Raw genomic sequence first — 21,969 nt, 5'->3', positions numbered from 1 at the left:
TACTGGGCTGTGCTTCTATAATATACATGTTTTTAAAAACCCATAAAGCAATAATATGTTTGGTGAAGGCAACAGAATTTTATTTTCCACGACATTAAGTCAGATCTGAGCTCATGTTTACTGAAGGCTAAAGCAGTAATCAGATGTGCTTACTAAGATTATGTGTTTTCAGTGACCTCTTGACACTAAAAGAATTTTGCATCTATTGCTGTCTCCTCTGAGTATGTTTGGAGAGATATATTGGCCAAGGAATTATCATCTCACAAACTCATTTCTTTGCAGATCTCAGATTGCACTGGATTTATTTACATTTGGGACTTTCCTTGCACCCAATTAGTCGGGTTTTTCCCAATCTGTTTTGAATTATCTGCTCAATGCAAAGACCAAGTAAAAGAACATTACCAAGAAGTTGAAACAAATTGCTAAAACCGAAAAAGATCAGTTGTTACAGAGAACATAATCCAGAATCCATCAGCCAGTAAAGCAGAAAGAAAGGAAAGGAAAGGGAGAGGGGAAAAGGATGTATCAAGCTTGTCAATTCCAAAAGCTAGGGCCAAACTTAAGGCTGTGATCACACACACACACACACACACACACACAACAACAATGCACTTTCAATCCATTTTCAATGCACTTTACAACTGGATTTTACTGTATGAACTGGTAAAATCCAGTTGGAAAGTGCATTAAAAATGAGATGTTCCACCAAGAGACAGCGACTGTTGCCATGCTGGCACCTTCTTCTCCCCTCCCCTGCTTGGGGGGATCCCCCTACGCAATGTAATGACTGGAAAATGAAATTGAACAACAGCACTGTGACGCCTTCGGGGTTTATAATTGTACCTATTATAGCACATTAATTGTGGACAAAACTGATGACATTATTAACTATAGCATACACATTATTTCTGCTATCTTCACTAAAAATGTTTATACTACACATTTGTCTTTAAAAAAATCCATTCATTCAAAAGGCGAAAATATTTCAGAATGCTCTAAAATTTCCAATGTTTCCTTTGAGAACATATCCCCGCCCCGTGGTTTTAAATTGTAATGGGGTAGAGCAGGGGTCTCAGACATGCAGTTCCGGGGCTGAATCAGGTCCCTATCAGGCCCCCAAGCTTCCTTTTCCCTCTCTCTCTTGCTTCCTTCTGTATTAGAGCTTGACTAGGCTCTCTCAATTGCACAGCAGAACTACTGAGCCAAGCCTCTCTTCCTTCTATTGACTGAGGCTCCCTCGCAGTCCCCGGGGAAGGAAGGAAATAGCCAGAGCTTCCTTCCAGACGGGCGAGGCAGTTGGCCCCCTTCCTGGAGCGCGGCGATCTGGCAACAGTGATCCACGCAACGGTCACCTCGAGGTTAGACTACTGTAATGCCCTCTACATGGGGCTGCCCCTGTATCGAACCCAGAAACTGCAGCTAGTGCAAAATGCAGCAGCCAGGCTGCTACTGGGACTGTCTCGGTGGGAACATGTGCAGTCTGGGCTGCGGGAATTGTACTGGCTGCCACTTGTTTACCAATTCGTTACAAGGTGCTGGTCATCACCTTTAAAGCCCTATATGGTTGAGGACCTGCCTACCTTAGGGACCGCCTCTCTCCATATGTTCCCCAGAGAGCACTGCGATCAAGCTCAAAAAATCTTCTCGAAATCCTTGGGTCAAAAGAAACCAAATTAAAAACTACTAGAGAACAGGCGTTCTCTACAAAGGCCCCCCAATGGTGGAATCAACTGCCGGAAGAGGTGCGGGCCCTACGGGATCTTAACCAGTTCTGTAGGGCCGGCAAAACTGCCCTCTTCCAGCTAGCTTTTTAAGACGGAACTCTTGATAAGATCAATAACACCGAGCCATCTTACACATAATTTGATTGTATTATAATGTCATATTGTTTTATTGGTTTTACTGTTTAAATTATTAATTATATTATATATTGTTTTATTTGTATCATGGTTTTACCATGTCTTGTTAGCTGCCCTGAGCCTGCCTAGGCGGGGAGGGCGGTGTATAAATAAAACGTTTATTATTATTATTATTCCTTTGGCCAGTTTCCTGGTTCCCATGGGAGAAATACAAAGAAAGCATCTTTGACCAATGAATGATAATGTTTTAAGTATATATGTGTGTGTGTGTTTGTCTGTGTTCTTTATAAAATTTATATCTCTGCTAGCTAATCTTAAATAGGTACACATGTGGCCTGGTCCAACATGGCTCAGCCCAACTTGACAAGGCCTGGCCCAATAAGATCTCGTTTATGTCAGATCTGGCTCTCATAACAAATGAGTTTGACACCCCTGGAGTAGAGGGTTCATTTAAGGTACTCTGAGCTCTGCAGTGCAAGAGAAAAGCAGAATTAAAAATATTTAAATTAATGAATCAATTTATAATTTCCAAAACCTTTAATGCCCCTGCCATTTTCAGCATTACAGCAAATCTGCGAGGTAGGCTATTGCCATTGGTCTCGTGTTATTATGATAGTTTTATTACCATGACATTATTAAAAATGTAGGAAGACTGAATAGAGAGAATCTCTCTTCTTGTTGTATTACTGGAACACCGATTCATCCAATAAAGTTGAGGGGTAGTAGATTCACAAAATATATATTTCTTCATACACTGCAGAGTTGAGTTATGCTGTTGGATACCACAAGATGGGGTGATATTCATCAGCTTTGATAGCTGTAAAGGGGGCAGATAAAAGTGAAGTCAATTGCTGGATCCAGACCGGCATTTTAAGCCAGCACAGGGATGGGATGTGGGCAACCAAAAAAGTGTGACCAAACATGTGCAGCTGCCTCTTGTCCCGTTCCTGCACTCAACCTGTCCAAAGGCCGTCCCAGTTGCGCTTTCCAGAAATTTTACACCTCCATGCATTCCTGCACTGAGTGGAGAGAAGAGGACAGAGATATGGGACACATAAAAAGGCCCTTCCATTCCCACTATTGGCTGGCATAAAACCTGTTCTCTGTGCACACACCATGGAGAGGGGAAGAAAAACAGGTCCATCCCCTGCACACATGTGCCTGTAGCAGATTTGATGGATCAATCCCATACCAAGCAACATCAAATAAGGTATAAAGATTTGCATTATTCCCCTGGAAGTCCTGATTTACTTCCTGAAAATCGGAAAAGAGATTAGAACCAGGGCTTTTTTTTTTTTTTTAGCAGGAACACAGTTCTGGCTGGCTTGGTATCAGGGTGTGTGTGTCATATGCAAAGGAGTTCCTGCTGGGCTTCTGCTACAAAAAGGCCCTGTTTGAAACAATGGTGATGTCAGGGTGTATGGCCTAATATGTAAATGAATTCCTGCTGGGCTTTTTCTACAAAAAAAAGCTCTGACAAGAACAATTTTGTAGCTGCACTGCATGATACACACTTGCTAGCCAGAATCTGAGATGAAATACATAGTTAAAACTAAGCATCTTCTATCCTAATTGCTGGCTACAAGTAAACCTCAGGCATTATACCAGAAATACAAAAACTTTAAAACATCCAAGGTAACAGGGAGGGAGCACAATTCAAAGCATATACTTTGTATGTCAAAGGTCCCAGCTTCATTTCCTAACATCTCTAGTTTAGGATCTCAGGTCTGGAATATGTGGCTGAATGAGGCAGCAGAGTGCTGGTGCCTCAGAATAGCCCTTACAATTGCAGTATGACAATCACTTGTTCAAATGATGATTTTTTTTTCTGTCTAGTTACAGTTGACTGATGGCGACCCCATAGAGTTTTCAGGGTAAGAGATGTTCAGAGGTGGTTTGCCTGCCTCTGCATACTGACCCTGGTGTTTCTTGGTGGTCTCCCATCCAAATACTGACCATGGCCAACTCTGCATAGCTTCCACAATCAGATTAGCATGAGGTATCCAGGTCAAAGCACTTGTCTGAATGCTCACGACCTGAGTTCGATCCCGGTGAAAGCTGGGTTCAGGTAGCTGGCTCAAGGTCGACTCAGCCTTACATCCTTCCTAGGTCGGTAAAACAAGTACCCAACTTGCTGGGGAGTAGAATGTAGATGACTGGGGAAGGCAATGGCAAATCTGCCCATAAAAAAGTCTGCCATGAAAATGTTGTGATGCGATGTCACCCCAGAGTTGGAAATGACTGGTGCTTACACAGGTGCTTCCTTTACCTTTTAAAAGTTCTCTACAAACCCCTGTCTTTCCTCCCTTCTGAGCCATTTTTCTATTTGTGCGGAGTTATATATATATATTTACACGGAGAAGCATGCAAAATCAGAATTCTATCACTCCAGCATTCTACTATCTCATTCTTATTTATTTATTTAATTGGATTTATATCCCGCCCTCCCCGCCGAAGCAGGCTCAGGGCAGCTTATAACAATAAAAACATTTACAAATATTGAGCATTAACTAATTAAAACCTTAAACAGTATTGCATATCTGCATGAGAAGATCAGGTTTCAGGCAGCAAGTGTTGGGAAAGATCTTTCTTTGATTGAGTCCCTTGAAGAGCTGCTGCCAGTCAGAATAGGCAATACTGACCTAGACCACCTTGCAGTCTGGTGGAGTAAGACCATAAGTATTTGCCTGGGAGAACTTCCCAATGAGGTTATGTTCATTAAAAAAAAATCCTTAAAGAATTCTGAGAACAAGACAAGTAAAAATTTCATATGATTTATCTGTTGCTGTCTGTATTATTACAGAGTTCAAATGGGCATTCAAATGCTTTATAGGATACCATTTGTTTATTTATCTACTTCATGTATGCCCTGCTTTTCTCCCCAAGGGAGAACCAAAGTGGTTTACCTCATTCTCTCCTCTATTTTACCCTCACAGCAACTCTGTGAAGCAGGTTAGGCTGAGAGTTTGTGCCTGGCCCAAGGCCATTCAGCAAGCTTCCATGGCAGAGTGAGGATTCCAACCGGAGTTTCTTAGATCCCAGTCAGACACTCTATCCCTTACAGCACACTGGTTGTCTATACATGACAGATGATCATGCCAGGGGAAGAGTTCCAAGCTAGTCTTCTCCCAGGCATCCTTGCTGCATGGAGAAGCTATTGCACATGTGAAGCAATCAACACATCCAAACCTTCCATCTGCCCAGTCAGCAAGATACCCATTAGATGAGAAATTTGTTCATCCATGTTATCCCTACATTACCCCAGCAGCATGGGAGCCAGCACTGCCAAATAATTGGAAAAGTCCTACACTCATGTGTGGAGCCCTGGCCAAGGTTTGCACCAACCTCAAGAAAATGATATGCAACAACCAGGTTTACTTACAAGGGGATTTTAACAAATCATCAAAGTTAGGGAAATAACAGGCTAAGCTTCCATCTGCTAGGGCTGGAAATTACACACACACCAGAATCTGAGATGAGATACATAGTTAAAACTAAGCATCTTCTATCCTAATTGCTGGCTACAAGTCAAGAATATCACTATTAAAGCAACATCCCTAAACGCTGAGAGAAAAGTCAAGCCATTAATAAAAACTTACAAAGAATATTCTCTCAGGAGCAGCCTGCCAGCCATCCACCCATGCAACTAGAGGTCAGGCACTAGCAGAAAACCAAAATCGAGTTACAGAGTCTATACAGCTTGTGCTGTGGGTCCTCCACAGGTCAGCATTAACCTATTCTCCTGGATTCTTGATTCTGGTGTGGGGGAGGAGTCACACTGTAAGCTCTTCCCATGAGGCTCAGCAATGCAGGAAGGCACCTTGCCACAGTGGCTCCTACATTGCCAAGGTATTGTTTCAGGCTTTCAAACAAACTAAGGCTGACTCTCTATAATCAGTGGTGATGTAGCCATGTGGTGGAAGTGGTGTATAGCCTAGCTTGCAAGGAAAAGCCTGTTCTTGTAGTGGGAGAATAACAAACAATGGATCCCAAGGCAGACAAGTCACTGCAAATGGGAGGGAGGGAGGGAGGGAGGGAGGGAGGGAGGGAGGGAGGGAGGGAGGGAGGAAGGAAGGAAGGAAGGAAGGAAGGAAGGAAGGAAGGAAGGAAGGAAGGAAGGAAGGAAGGAAGGAAGGAAGGAAGGAAGGAAGGAAGGAAGGAAGGAAGGAAGGAAGGAAGGACACAATAGAAATTTACTGGAAAAGCAGTAGCCAGGGTTACTGTTAAGCCACTGGGAGTCTCTTTATGCACAGCTATTTGGCTGTCATTTTTTTTTTTTAAGGACACACAATAATCTGATTTCTAAGTAGCATTTTGAAGGGTAGATTTTCATCTGACAGTCCAGTGTTTATCTATAAAACAACTTTTCTTGCAGCTCTTATATGGAATGCACTCTGATATGGACTAAATGCATAAACGGAGAGATAGAGTCTTACCTTTTTATGGCTTTGTAGCAAATGATGAAAACTAGAAAGAGGAACACTGGTGTGGTGCAGCATGCTGCAATAATTAGCACTGGGCTTGGCCACCAGGTCTCTGGAGGGGGACAAGTGGGTGGTGTGGTAGCTGCAAAAGACAATGTGGAAAATAAAACAACCCACACAGTTGAGTTTTTGAGATATTAGTATTAAGAGAATTAGAACAGTTGGAGTCCAACAACAGGTCATATTTCAACAATCTAAACCATCATGACAGAAATTTTTTAGATAATTTGGCTTAAAATGCCAATTTAATCTGTAAACCAGTGGACAAGGGAGGAGCTACAGTTCTCCAAGATAGGGAAGATTATTTTGGAGGAACAGAAAGACAATTATTGGATACCAATTATCTGGTTTTACCATCAGATTCCACAATCAGGTGTTCAAAAGTGGTAAATCTAGTCTTGACAGAAGCTAGAGAAATGAGATACATTTCACAGATGGAATATGAATTTCTCCACAATCCCTATCCTCCTCGGGTTCCCATTTTTTATACTCTTCCCAAGGTTCATAAAAAGGGTTTCCCAACCCTGGGAAGACCTTCTGTGTCCGGAGTTGGATCATTGTTGGAACCATTATCTCAGTTTGTAGATTTCTTTTTGAGAGCCTCTGTGCAAGAAATTCCTAGTTTTATAAAAGACACTTCCAATTGTGTGGCTAAGGTAGAAGGGGTTAAGGTATCTGCAAATGCCCTTTTATTGACAAGTTTTTCCAGACAAGATGATGTGTGATCTGGTAAGAAGCTTCATTCACCAGAATGTAGTGCTGGAGACATGGCCAAAGAGGTTACCTGATGCACCAGGCGATAAAACACAGTGGTGCCTTTCCCCTTAAAACACTGTCGTGGGAGGGGGGGAGCAAATCAGGGGCCAATGACCACTACGGTTTCTGCTGTAACATTCCTGAGAAGGGTCCAGAAATGAAAATGGTTTGTCATTGCCGGTGGTCACAATCTCTTGGTGGCTGCCCATCAGATGCAGCCGTTTGCTTTTACAAACTTAATGACATGCTGCTATGTCCAGCTCTTAAACTAAATTAGGGAAGATCGATCTTGAACCACTGGCAGAGCCTGTAATCAGAGGCAGGGTCACTGTTGTAATAACCTTGGGTAGAGAGGAGGCTAAGTTTAAAAGCAGGTTGGGGAGAGAAACTTCCACCACCTGAAAACTCAGTTTGTTGAGGGGCCTTTTTCCCAATTGCCTGGTCTAATCACTGCTTCTAAACAGAAGTTTCTGCCAAAAAAACAAAAAGCACCTACATCCTGTTTCTGAGTAGCTTAGGATAACTACTAAGCAATACAATAGCATAATACTGAGAAAATACCAATATGTCTCTAAGCAGTGCCAGAACTGGCACAGAACTGGGAGGCATCAGGAGCATTTGGGCACAGAGTATGGCTCAGCCAGTATCCTGAGCTTTTCCATCTTGGATCCCAGCCCCCAACCCTGGCCTCACTGGAAAACTTCCTATAGAATTCAGAGAGAATGAAAACAATTCCTCCTGAAGTGCACTCAAGTCACAGCAGGGCCAAACAGCACATTACATCTAGCACACGGCTGCCATGGAGGCTTCTATCAGGACACCACAAGAAAGCATCCGGTGCAGCTCCCCCGAGGGCAAATAATGTCCTCAGGGAAAGGATGCAGGGGGAAGGCAGGAGCCCTGTCTCCAGCCACACCTTGGTCCTGAGCTGAACAAGCCCCTGTGGCACTTCTGAATGGACTTCCCTTGGGGAACTTACAGCTGGTGACTTGCTGCTAGTCTCCTTGGTAATCATGTGGCAGAAGTATTGTGTAGTTTGGAGGAGGGAGGAGGGAGGGGGAGGGGAAAAGCCAGAGAAAGAAAGGGGAAAATGGTGCCCTGTGGCAGACCATCAGCGTTTTATTCCAGGTGTAAGATTTTGTGTGCAAGTACACTTCTTCAGAGAGAGAAAGAGAGGGGGAGAGGGATAGAGCTGGCAAGCTCCCACTGGGGGCAGGGGATCCCCCAGTTAGGGGGCCCCAAGCCGCCGGCATGGAGCAGGCTGCTGGGGGGATCCCTGCCCCCAAAGAGCCTTGTCATCACATGATGTATTCTGTGCAGTGATGTCACCCAGGCATGTCACGTCAGGGATGCTCTAGGATTCATGGTAAAACTCTATGGTACCATAGAGCCTGCTTCGGCGGGGAGGGCAGGGTATAAATCAAATCAAATAAAAAATAAAATAAAATGAATAAACCACAAATCCTAGTGTGTCCCAGTTGTAATGACATCACTTTCAGGTGATGTCATCACACCATGCACGCAAAGCATGAGAGAGAGGGGTCTCCCACCACAGCAGCAGAGGAACTTGGCAACCCTAAGGAGGGAAAGAGCCAGAGAGAGAGAGAGAATGGAACCCCTGTTTAAGACCAACAAAATTTTATTCCTGGTACTAGTACTGTGTGCAAGCACACTTTTTCTTCAGAGAGAGAGAGATGAAGGGGGGAAGGAAAGGGCCAGAGAAAGTAAGCCAAAGGGGGAGGGGGACCTAACAGCACAGCTTGCATTCTTTATTAGTGGAAAGGAATAGGAGTCCAGTACAACTAACAACATTTGTGGCTGGGCATGAGCTTTCACGAGTCGCTGCTCGCTTCTGAAGATACAGCTAGATTAGAATGTGAGTCCGTCCTTGTATTTTGGAGAGTGAAGTGATTTCAGACACCAAATGACAATAGCAGGCATTGGTAATGAGAGAAGAAACCTTCTCATTACCAGTCCAGGAGGATGCATTTCCTTGAGCTTCATTATCAGTTGCAATTCAGCAGCCTCTCTTTCTAATCTCCCTTTGAAATTCCTTTGTAAGAGAACTGTCACTCTTAGGTTAGCAACTGAATGTTCTGGAAAGTTCAGATGTTTCCACACTGGTTTCGAATGTTGTGGTTTCTTAAAGACTAACAAATTTTGTGTTAGGGTATGTTCTTTTGTGAGTCACTCCTCAATTCTTCAGACTTATTTCCATTTATTCTTTGCATCCTCCTGGACTGAATCCTCAGCTGATAACAGGTGGGCAGTTTGGGCTGACTCAGAGATGCCTCGGAAACTGACATGAAAAACCCTTCCAAACATGCACATCTGCTGCCTGTGCCCATCCCATCCTCGCCCCGTCCTCTGGCGTCCTCAGAGCGGCTCAAAAAGTGGTAGCAGATTTCTGAGCCTCATGCCAGTCGCCTCTTTGGTGTCTGGATGCAGAAGCATACAAGCGAGGCACTTTGGCAGCCTGAACCTTCCAAGCCACCCCAAGCCACTTCCAGCCTTTTTTGGTAGCAAAAAAAAAATTGAATTCAATCGCATGGATGTGTGAGTGCCCATGTGGTTATCTAAAAAATGAATGGGGGAAAAAAGAAACCCAAATCATGCTACAGTGATAGTGTGCAACAGCTGTCTGATCGCGCCAAAGTCGCCCGCGGACAGGATGAGGACGGCTTGTGGAGGAGCATGTGGAATGTTTGAGACTGTTCTTTCTGAGCTGGCCTAATTTAGGATGCCTCCCATCCGCCCCAAACTGGCTGGCTGTTATCAGCCCTCCTGCACCAAATTCATACCTAGGTTTCCTGTCTCATTACCAATGCTGATGTCTCCATGCCTTCTACCCCTCTGCACATCACACCTAATCCAATCAAGCCTGATATTGCATTTGGCATCTAAAATAATCTTTATAAAGTTTATATCTCTGCCATCCATGCTAGATACCAAGATTGGCATTTCCATCCACCAATCTTGGTATCCAGCTCTGCAAAACACCCTACAGACTATAAATTGCAGAAATTCACAGAACAACCAGCACATTCCACAGAACAATCAGCACAGTCAACAACCATCTTCCTTTTCTTCACACCCCTTCCAACCCTCCCAGCAATTAACACAGAACAATGGTCACATTCAACAGCCAGTTTCCTTATCACTACCCTTCCAGGAAGCCCCACCAAACAATGGGCACAATCACAAACCTATTGCCCTTTCACCACACCCCCTCCAGCCTAGAAATAGCAGCTCTCCAGCAGCCCTGGCCTCACTCAATGCACAGCAGCCAAGAAGGTCAGAGCACCTGCTCCAGCTGCAACGCCACTGAGTATGTTCTCCGCAGCCGAGAACGAAACGTCTGGAAGAAAAACTTTCTCCAGTAGAACACGGCACTTGAGCCCAAAAGATTCTACAATCCCTAATAGTCATCATGTAGTTGTAGAGCTCCTGCAGGTTTAGAAATCTGCAAACTGATCCGTTTGTAAAATGTGTGCCTTTAAGGCTGTGCAGGAAACAGGAAGGGCTTCATTGGAAAGGGTCAGTAATAGTTTCCATGGAGAACGGCCCCTCCCTTTCTTTTGCTTTGGTTTTCACAGCAAGTAAAGTTCTGCAGGAAGAAGATCTAGTAAGTATTTGTGTGAGAGAGAGAGGGAGGGGCAGGGGATTCCCTGGTTTGGAGGCCCTCCCCCCCTTTAGAAAGCGTGGGGGGGAGGGAAATGTCTACTGGGCACTCTATTATTCCCTATGGAGAACGATTCCCATAGGAAATAATAGGGAATTCATCCGTGGGTATTGGGGGCTCTGGGGGAGCTATTTTTTGAGGTAGAGGCACCAAATTTTTAGTATAGCATCTAGTGCCTCTCCCCAAAATACCACCCAAGTTTCAAAACGATTGGACCAGAGGGTCCAATTCTATGAGCCCCAAATATGGTGCCCCTATCCTTAATTATTTCCTATGGAAGAAAGGCATTTAAAAAGGTGTGCTGTCCCTTTAAATGTGATGGCCAGAACTCCCTTGAAGTTCAATTATGCTTGTCACACCCTTGTTCCTGGCTCCACCCCCAATGTCTCCTGGCTCCGCCCCCAAAGTCCCCAGATTTTTCTTTAATTGGACTTGGCAACCCTAACTACCATGCAAGAGATCTACTTCAAGTCCTTCTACAGCCATAGCGATGCTCCTAGTTAGACTGAAAAGGAAGAATTCCTCCACCAAAGGATATGGTGAAGGTCTGCACCAGGTAACAGAATCCAAAGGGTTCTTCGGACAAAGCACCAGGAAATTTTGAGGGCGCAGTATTTGGAGGCACAAAAGGACACACACCAGTGTTCCCTCTAAACTGAGTTAACATGAGCTAGCTCACAGATTTTTAGCTTCCAGCTCACACATATTTGTCTTAGCTCAGGAAGGATGACCCCAGAGCACAATATTTTATGCAGTAGCTCACAGCTTGAATGACAGCAGCTCACAAAGTAGAATTTTTGCTCACAAGACTCTGCAGCTTAGAGGGAATATTGACACACACACATGGATGCCTTTTGTCCCTATGCTTTCAGACCAAAGAGTTTTATTCTAAACCTCTCCTCCCCCTACTTTCTTCTCCTTTGCTTTTTAGCCACTGAAAGAGCATGTGGAGGATGGGAAGTGTTCTGTAAGCAAAAATGTCAGAAGCATGCTTTCATTAAAATAAAAAAGAATATCTAATTGAAGGGTGGTGGTGGGGAGAATGCTTCTGAGCATGGCATGGAAATGTTTGACAAGTACAGCTTTTGCTGTGCTGAGGACAGAAGTAAAAGCAGAAGTTACACCTCACAGCTTGCTTATACCACACAGTAATTAAAGGCGCAGAGAAACATCTTAAGGCAAAATTATTGGCAGCCTTATTGTTAATAGAGGAGTATGTAAGAGGGAATGCATGGGGTTAGAACTAATTTGCAGAAGATGCTTTTACAATATTTCAGGTACACTGATTTGGACCAACAATTCAGCTCTGCCTTTGCAACCAACCCTTCGCACAGAAGGCGGAACTGGCTTTCCTGTGAGACATTAGCACTACTAGTAATAGTAGTACTTATTTTTGTTTTCATTTGTCATTTTACAAAATGCACTAAATATTTTGACAAGGTAAGCTGAAAAGAGCAAACCTCATTTGAACAGTTACAGTTTAAGACACAAAATATTCCAGCTCCAAATTTCAGGGGAAATGTTACAGAATTAAGCTTTTAACACTGGTTAGCAGTGAGGATCAATTTCAAATATATATCTTATCTTTAAAATGTCTTATATAGTATTCATGATTGCACTTCAGTGACTTCTTGGCATATCCAGAATGTCACTATATCAGCTTCACTTCACAGCTTCTGACCCTTAGAAATGCATCCGGCAACGCTTGATCAGCCATGGACAACATGGTAAATTCAAATTGCATCAAATCTCACAGCAATAAGAAATAGGCCGGTAACGACATGCAGCCCATCCTCAGGTGTGTCAGAATCTGAGGTTTTTCACAGGCTGTTGGGTGGAGGGCATGAGGTACAAACCCCCAGGTAACTATTAAAATGGAACAACTACATCCAGCATGGAGCTAAGATTATTTGAACCAGGGGAATTCTACTGGCTTCATTTTGTGTTGGACTGTAAGACAGCGAGAGAAGCAACAGCCTGTTTCAAGTGTTCAAAATCGCACCTGCTGCTCTGGTTATAACAGAGCTGGCCATCTACAATAGTGGATTTCAACAATGACTGGGGACCATCAGGCCACTAAAGAGCTGTCATTTCTTGCCATTTTTGAAGGATCTGCTTCTAGTGCACATGCAGAGAGAGAAAGAGCACCAAACTTCTTGCCTCTCTGGTTTTTGGGCAAAACTCTATGGTAGGAACAAATTCTATCATAGAGGTTTGGTCCACAAACCAGAGTGTCGCCCCCAACATGCCTATGTCACTTCCAGGTGAGGTAGGCATGTCCAGTTTATTTCTGGCTTCTTTGCTCCCCACTCCTGGTAATCCCCCTCCCCCACTGTCTGATCCAACAGACCTGGCAACCCTCCAACTCATGCTGCCCCACGTCCTGTCACATGTTTGCAGCACAGTGCATCAGTTACATTCTATTACTGTACCCAGCCACGCCCAAATAAACGATCTTCAGGGTTTAATATTTCCAAATGGATCCCCAGTTCTCTTGGGATCCTTTTCAGAATTTCAACCTAAACTATAGGAGACTTTTTAAAATTCTAGTCTGTATAACTCCTTTGTACAGCCTCTTTCAAAAAATGAAAATGACATACAAAGTTGGCAGAGGTCTACTTTATAAAGTGGAAGGCTAAAACTGCTTCAAAATTTTTATTACTGTTCTGATCCTGTGCTTGCAATTTTATGTCCTCTAATGTGCCCTGACCTGGATAGCCCAGACTAGCTGGGTCTTGTCAGGTCTCAGAAGCTAAGCAGGGTCAGCCCTGGCCAGTATGTGGATGGGAGGCCTCAGAAGAACACCAGGGGTGTGATGCAGAGGATGGCAAACCACCTCTCAATGTCTCTTGCCTGGAAAACACTGTAGGGTTGCCATAAGTCAGCTGTGACTTGACAGCACTTTCCACCACCATTGTGGGAATAAGCTTCACTGGACACAGTGGGGCTTTGTGCCGTATAAACATGAAAAAGACTGGCATTCAGATACATTTACATGGACATGGCTTCCTATAACTTTTTTAAGAACATAAGAATATAAGACAAGCCATGTTGGACCAGGCCAATGGCCCATCTAGACCAACACTCTGTGTCACACAGTGACAAAAAACCCCCCAGGAGCCATCAGGAGGTCCATCAGTGGGGCCAGGCCACTAGAAGTCCTCCCACTGTGCCCCCCCCCCAGTACCAAGAATACAGAGCATCACTATCCCAGACAGAGAGTTCCAACAATATGCTGATGGACCTCTGCTCCATATGCTTTTTCAATCCCCTCTTGAAGCTGTCTATGCTTGTAGCCACCACCACCTCCTGTGGCAGTGAATTCCACGTGTTACCCCTTGGTTGCTTTAAAAACCTTATTCTATAATATTCAGATTATTGTATTCTGCAGCTGGCTGATTTGCTTACAGTAAATGGAGGACAGAGGAAGATTAAGTGAGGAACAAAAAGAGTCAGAAGTAGATAAAGAAACTGACAGGAATGTTTTCCAATCAGCAGAGCTGCATAGATCTCTTGCCTTTCTCTTCAGGTCCAGAACAGTAGCTTGAAACCACAAATCCATAATCCCCAAGATGCATGCCAGGGCACACAAGCAGGCAATATAAATTATGTCTTGAAAAAATAACTGTATTGGATTTATCCACTGCGCTGCTCACTGCTCTCCAATGCTTTCTGCCAGTATTGGACAGTGACATCATTGTGAGATTCCCAGAGACAGCCTGTCGGGTACAGGAGAATCCCCAAAGCATCATCATGCAGCAGAAAGTACAGAACAAAAAGAGGCTGGGATACCAGAAGACAGCATTTGCTGGGCTATCTTATAACCACAAGGAGAATGCCTGCTCATCACTCCAAAAGCTGATATACACAGTTTTCTCTGTATTTGAGGATTATGTAAAATGTGCCTCTGGAAAATAACCTCAGCTATACTCCAGGTTCAAAAGTTTAAGAACATTGCCCTCAATTTAAATGCTCTGTTTGACAGCTGCGACACTCTAAGCAAACACAGGCTTTGAACTGAACATACAAAGCTGTCTTCTACCAAGTCATGTAATTGATCCACTAAACCAAGGTTGTCTACTCTAGCAGGCAACAACTGTCCATGATCTTGGAAAGGAAAAGATCTTTGCTACTACCTGCTCCAAACCAGGAACCTTCTGCATGCAATCTGTGTGCTCTATTACTGTGCCAGAAGCCCTCACACAACACCCCACCACCAGGAGGAGGAGGAAGAGGAAAAAGAGACTGGATTTATACCTCACTCTTCATAAGAGAAGCCATGTTGGATCAGATTAGATATTTCTAAGGAGTAGAGCCCATCCAGTCCAACACTCTGGGTCACACAGTGGCCAAAAACACCCCCCCAAAAAACCAGGTGCCATCAGGAGGTCCGTCAGTGGGACCAGGACACTAGAAGTCCTCACACTGTTGCCCCTCCCAAGTAACAAGAATACAGAGCATCACTGCCCCAAACAGAGAGTTCCAACAATATGTTGTGGCTAATAGCCACTGATGGACCTCTGCTCCATATGTTTATCCAATCCCCTCTTGAAGCTGGCTATGCTTGTAGCCACCACCACCTCCTGTGGAAGTGAATTCCACATGTCAATCACCCTTTGGGTGAAGAACTTCCTTCAGAGCCAGTTTGGTGTAATGGTTAAGTGTGCGGACTCTTATCTGGGAGAACCGGGTTTGATTCCCCACTCCTCCACTTGCACCTGCTAGCATGGCCTTGGGTCCGCCATAGCTCTGGCAGAGGTTGTCCTTGAAAGGGCAGCTGCTGTGAGAGCCCTCTCCAGCCCCACCCATCTCACAGGGTGTCTGTTGTGGGGGAGGAGGGTAAAGGAGATTGTGAGCCGCTCTGAGACTCTTCGGAGTGGAGGGCGGGATAGAAATCCAATATCATCTTCTTCTTTTATCCGTTTTAATACGACTGCTCAGCAACTTCATTGAGTGCCCACAAGTTCTTGTATTGTGAGAAGGGGAGAAAAGTACTTCTTTCTCTACCTTCTCTATCCCATGCATAATCTTGTAAACCTCTATCATGTCACCCTTGAGTCGATGTTTCTCCAAGCTAAAGAGCCCCAAGCGTTTTAACCTTTCTTAATAGTGAAAGTGAAACTGAAGAGTCTCAGAGTGGCTTACAATCTCCTTCCCTTCCTCTTCTGACAACAGGCACCTGGTGGGGCAAGTGGGGTTGAGAGAGCTCTGAGAGAACTGTGGCTGGCCCAAGGTCACCCACCAGCTGCAGGTGGAGTGGGGAATCAAACCCAGTTCTCCCAGATAAAAGTCCACGCTCTTAACCACTACACCACAGTGGGTGTCTTAGAAAGCTAAGCTCAACACACCGTAATGACAATTAAATTAAAAGCAACAAAACTTCATTAATTCATCACTAATGCAGCATCTTTCCAGTGACATGAGTATACAAAAATGACAAGGGAATGCTACCTAACAGACATTTTATTGCATCAAAGGCAGTGTGGTCAAAATGATGATTGGTCAAAATGATGATGTGCACAATGTGAAATATTTTTTTCAAAAACTTTGATAGTAGGAGTATTATACCTTCACATCTATACATTTTCTGAATTATTAAGTATTTGTTTGATCAATCTCATAAATGCCTTTTTTACGCTTAAGAAATATGAAGTGGTTTTTAAAAGCCTTTTTGATCAAGAACGAACCTTTTATAAGGAGACTGCACACAACGAATGCCAAGGAACTGTAGGTTTTGCATACAGCATGGTCTGAAGGTCATTTGGAATTACATAATTAAACACAGAGAACTCAGAATGAACAATGACCTGGCCAAACTATGGCTCAGGAGCCACATGTGGCTCTGTCCCCAGCACCCCATTGGCTGGCTTGGAGAAGGCATTTGTCTCTTTAAATCACTTTTCCAAGCCAAACTAGCAGTTAAAGCCGCTTACTTTCTACCTCTCCCAATTTTTAAAAAGGAAGGAGGGATGACCCAGGAAACTACAGGCCACTTAGTCTAACAGTCCTAGGGAAGATACTGGAGAAGTCTTTAAAGGGATCAATCTGCGAGCATCTAAAGGACAACTTGGTGAACTGGGGAAGTCCGCATGGATTTGTCCCCAACAGGTCCTGCCAGACCAACCTCATTTCCTTCTTTAATAAAGTGACAAGCTTACTAAATTGAGGGAATGCTGTTGAGGTTGTTTATCTGACAGGGTTCTCCATGATGTTCTGATGGATAAACTAGAGGATGGTGGACTAGACTCCAGAATAGTTAGGTGAACATAAGAATATAAGAGAAGCCTTAGATCAGGCCAATGGCCCATCCAGTCCAACACTCTGAGTCATAGAGTGATAGGAGCTCTCTGAGGGCCTGATTCAGCCCCTGGGCAGCATGTTTGACACCCCTCTTCTAGGCTGATCATGCATTGAGCAGGGGGTTGGAGTAGATGGCCTGTATGGCCCCTTCCAACATTGTGATCCTATGATTCTTATATTTTCTCAATTCTACAAACAATTTGATAACAGCAGACAGAAGTTGAAGAGCACCTCTCCATTTTTACCTCAGTTGTTCAGAATAGTAATAATCATTCCGGCACACAACTTCCATCCCATATAGAAGCCCCATTCAGTATGTCACACATGGGAATACAGATGAACACACAGAAAGCTATGCCAGACACACACTAGTAAAGAATGTATATTGTCTCTCAAGTGTGAATCAATGCCCAGTAGTGTCTGTCCCAACAAACTATGGGTAACATTCATTCCACAGCACAGAGAGAGAACAGGGAAGGCATGAATCTATAGATTCTGTCAACTAAGCACAATGTTAGCTTTGCCTCCTCTGCTTCCCATTGTGTGGAAATACAGTGCTACGATGTTGCTACAAATCTGTAGTTGTTTAAAAAAAATAAGAGTACTGGTTTTATTTCCCTTGGTTCCATTTTTGTCAGCATAAGCCCCCACGGCAGGTTCTAAAAATAAATATAATGAATGATACATGGAGTTGCACTCACCATTTTAAAAGATAAATGTTAGGCTTGCAGAAGGTGCCAGACTGACAGCCTTGGAAGGGGGGAAAAAAACCCTTACTGTTCACAAAAGAGACAGTGCCTGGGTAACAAGGGCACAAGCTCTGTTATCAAGCAGCCTGGAGAAACAAAACAAAACAAAATACTCTTCCAGCATGAATACAAGCAGATCCCAGGACTATGGACTCTGAGGTGGATTCTTTTCCTATCAGATCAGGTGGCCAGATGTTCTAATCCCACAAGCCACATACCAAAGTCTTCAAATGGTTTCCAAGTCACAACTTCCATGACTTATATAAAACATGATCAGAACTGGTTGTTGCCATTGGTGTTCTTCCAGTTACTTGTGAATCTATCCTGGACGTTTAGTGAAACTGCAGGGATACACAAGAATACTCATGAACATTCTTGCTGATGAATAAAAAGAGGGAAAATGAAATGATGGAATATTGATAAATGTGGCAGGTTCTGTGAAGGGAACCTGTGGAGTTCAGAAAAGCCTTGCCCTACACTGAGGGTAGGAGAGGACTCTATGCTTTTCTGTAAGAACAGAAGGAAAGGGTTGGGAAATTTCTGGGGATTGGGGGGGGGTGTTATAGCTTGGGACAGGGAGGGACCACGGCAAGGTATAATGCCTTGGAGTCCGCCCCCCTCCCAGCAGCCATCTTCTCCAGGGCAACTAGAGACCAGTTGTAATATCGTAGGGTCCCCAACCTCCCACTGGGGGTGGGTTTCCCCCCAATCCTGGGACCTCCAACCCACTGGCACAGGATTGGCTGGCAGGGGGAGCCCTGCCTCTGAAGAGCTCCATCAGTGCCCAACATGCCTGGCGATATGATGTCACCTGGAAGTGACATAATCACACTGGGCACATCTTGCAGGGATGCTCTAGCATTTTGGTGAAAAACTCTATGCCATCATAAGAGTTTTTTTTAATCAAAATACTAGCGTGTCCCCATGTGATGTGCCCAGAGTAATCTCATCACTTCTGGGTGACACCATCACACCCTGTGCACTTTGCATGCACAAGGGGTGTTCCCCTGCCAGGAATAAGGTAAGATCTGGCAACCCTATAATATCAGGAGATCTCCAGGACCCATCTAGAGGTTGGCACCCCTAGAAGAAGGCCCAGATCACTGAAGGTTGAAACCAGAGTTGGTAGTGGGCTTGGAAACCAAGGTCTAAGGAAATAGAGTGAGGCAGAAGACACACAGCAAGAGAAATGGGAAGAGAAGAAGTTGAAAGGAAAATATAACAGTGGAAATGATCGACTTGTACAAGGCTGAGACAAAAGGCCAAGAGACTGCAGTGACAATATGAACTGAGACTGCAGTGACAATATGAACTGAAAAACTGAGCTGAGTGTAGCAAGCTCAGGATAAGTGAGAGATGAAGAGTAAAATATTTATATCTTGCCTGTCCTGCTAAAAAGGGACTGAAGTACAGAATAGGCAGTCGCATTAAAGAAACAAGGTTTGAACATGTTGAAACAGAGGGCACAACTTTTATCAGTTGACAGGAGCTCTGTGACTGGATAAAAAGTGAACTCTCTCCTTGCACAACTTCTTTGGTCTGAGTCAGGGTTTCATACAGCTATAGATAAGCTTTTTTTTAAAAAAAATCACAGATCATGTGCTATCTTATTTAGTTTGATCCAGAAAAGACAGGGAGTTGAGAGAAGAAGAGAACAGTCAGTAGGGGTCGGCACAGTAACTTATCTCACATAACCCAATGCTGAACACTGGTAATTCCTCTCCAGATTCTGGAAATGCAAAGAGGCAACAGTGACACATTAAACAGGTACCAAAAAGCAGCCAGGGAAACTTCCCTATAGGGTATTAACCCTCTATTTCATTATTATAGAACACTGAATAGCTGTTTACCAAAAGCACTTTCACTCATACATTATCAAAGTATTTTTAAATGTTAGGTGGAAGGCCTCTTTAGAACTTGCTAGAAATGTATCGAGCCACATTGAAGATGAGGTGCTATGTAAATGGAAGACTGTGAACAGAATGTGTGATTCGTACACGGAACTTCTTGAGTCCCTAGTCTTTCTCTCTGCAAAGAGTTCTGGCCCAGAATACAGAAAAATGCATAAAAGTGCTGAAATGCATCAATAATGGCTGGTCCCACTAAAAGCTCCCCATAGGCAGGGCCAAACCTGCCACTAGGCAAACTAGACAATTGTCTAGGGTGCCAGCCTTCTGGGGGAACCAAATTGGGTGCCCCACGTGACTTGGTGACATTATCGGTGCGGAGGGGGCACCAAAAGTTAGCTTTGCCTAGGGTGCCAGACAGTCTAGGGCCAGTCCTGCCTATATGTTTGCAGACTGCTCAGTACATTCAAAAGATGGATTAAATAAGAGCAAGGACAACACCGAGTCTCCTCAAATAAACTCAATTTTTCTTGCTTAAAACTGGCTACATCCATAAACTCAGCAAGGTCAAAGCACACTGAACTGCCCCCAGGGCTCTGGAAGCAAGAATATAATCAGGCTTCTTTTTTTGTTTTTCTTTTCCAGCTGTGCTAAGCCTCAGACAGATGTCCTAACAGCTCTTTTATTTAAAGGCTCAAGTATTCTCTTGGCAGAACAGAGCTGCTGAAATCACTTTACTAGGAATTTCTTAAGGCTTCCAAGGGTATGGTCCTGAGGTTGTGTCCCATAATATGCTAGTTCACTAGAAGACATACATTAATCAATCATGTGGAGCTGGTGGAAGAAAGTGACATTAAGTCAGAGCTGATTTATGGCAATCCCGTAGGGTTTTCAAAGCAAGAAACGTTCAGAGGTGGTTTGCCATTGGCTGCCACCACGTCATGACCAATGTTCCCTCTAAGCTGCAGAGTCTTGTGAGCAAAAATTCTACTTTGTGAGCTACTGGTATTCAAGTTGTGAGCTACTGCTTAAATTATTGTGCTCTGGGGTTATCCTAACTCAGCTTAGAGCAGCGGTCCCCAACCTTTTTGGCACCAGGGACTGGTTTTGTGAAAGATAATTTTTCCACAGACCGGGGTGGGGGTGGGATGGTTTCGGGATAATACAATTGTGCACTTTATTTTGGTGGGTGGTTAAGTGTGCAGACTCTCATCTGGGGGAACCGGGTTTGATTTCCCACTCCTCCACTTGCAGCTACCGGAATGGCCTTGGGTCAGCCAAGTAGCTCTCCAGATGTTTTTTGCCTACAACTCCCATCAGTCCCAGCCAGCATGGCCAATGGATGGGGCTGATAGGAGTTGTAGGCAAAAAACATCTGGAGAGCTACCGTTGGCCACCCCTGAAATATATAATGAAATAATTATACAACTCACAGCCCGGGTGCTAACAGGCCATGGACTGGTACTGGTCCACGGACCGGGGGTTGGGGACCCCTGGCTTAGAGGGAACACTGGTCATGACTCTGGTATTCCTTGGAGGTCTCCCATCCATTTACTATCCAGGGCTGACTCGGATTAGCTTCTGAGATCTGATGAGATTGGGCTAGCTTGGGCATGTGAAGCCCTATACTAAGTCAACCCATTGGTTCATTTTGCTCAGTATTGTCTACTCTGATTGGCAGAGGCTCTCTGGGACCTCAGGCAGAGAATGGTCTTTCCTAACCATTCTCAAGGATCTTTTAACTCAGGGGTGGGGAACCTCCATCCCGATGGCCATATATGGCCCTCAAGAGCACTTGGTGTGGCCCTCGGGGATTGCTGGGCCGAACCAAGCCATGTGGCAGCCTTTCTGGGGCCTGGCTGGCCAGCGAGGATCGTGGGACCCAGCCACGCTGTGCAGCAGCCTCCCCAGGGCCCAGCAGGAATCACAGGGCCCAGATGTACTGTGCGGCAGCCTCCCTGGGGCCTGGCTGGCCAGCCAGAATTGCTGCAGGGCCTGGAAAAGTTACTGTCACAGTTCAGGTAAGCTTCCCCCTCATTTCTTTATTTCACTTTCTTTCCATTTCTTCTCCCCATTTCTTTGTTTCCCTTTATTCCCCGTTATTCCCATTTATTTCCCTTTCTTCCCCACATTTATTTATTTCCCTTTCTTCGCCTCTTTATTCCCTTTCTTTTCAATCCCCCATTTCTTTATTTTTCATTCTTTCCATTTCTTCCTCCCTTTGGTTTACCTTTATTACCCTGTCTTCCCTCCATTTCATTTCCCTTTCTTCCCCCATTTCTTTCCCTTTCT

The 21,969-nt window shown here is 44.4% G+C and overlaps 1 protein-coding gene across 2 annotated transcripts in view; it reads right to left on the bottom strand.

The window, feature by feature from the left end:
• Positions 1-21,969, bottom strand: part of PRIMA1 (proline rich membrane anchor 1) — an 87,227-nt gene that overhangs the window by 10,090 nt on the left and 55,168 nt on the right. For both annotated transcript variants that reach the window (XM_060261955.1, XM_060261954.1), the window contains exon 4: positions 6,296-6,425. In XM_060261955.1, the coding sequence (XP_060117938.1) occupies positions 6,296-6,425 (130 nt within the window). The remainder of the gene's footprint in view (positions 1-6,295; positions 6,426-21,969) is intronic.

Source organism: Heteronotia binoei, chromosome 21, assembly GCF_032191835.1.
Source record: "Heteronotia binoei isolate CCM8104 ecotype False Entrance Well chromosome 21, APGP_CSIRO_Hbin_v1, whole genome shotgun sequence".
NCBI lineage: Eukaryota > Metazoa > Chordata > Lepidosauria > Squamata > Gekkonidae > Heteronotia > Heteronotia binoei.
The sequence above is the reverse complement of the archived record's forward strand: the minus strand, read 5'-3'. Positions and strand labels throughout refer to the sequence as shown.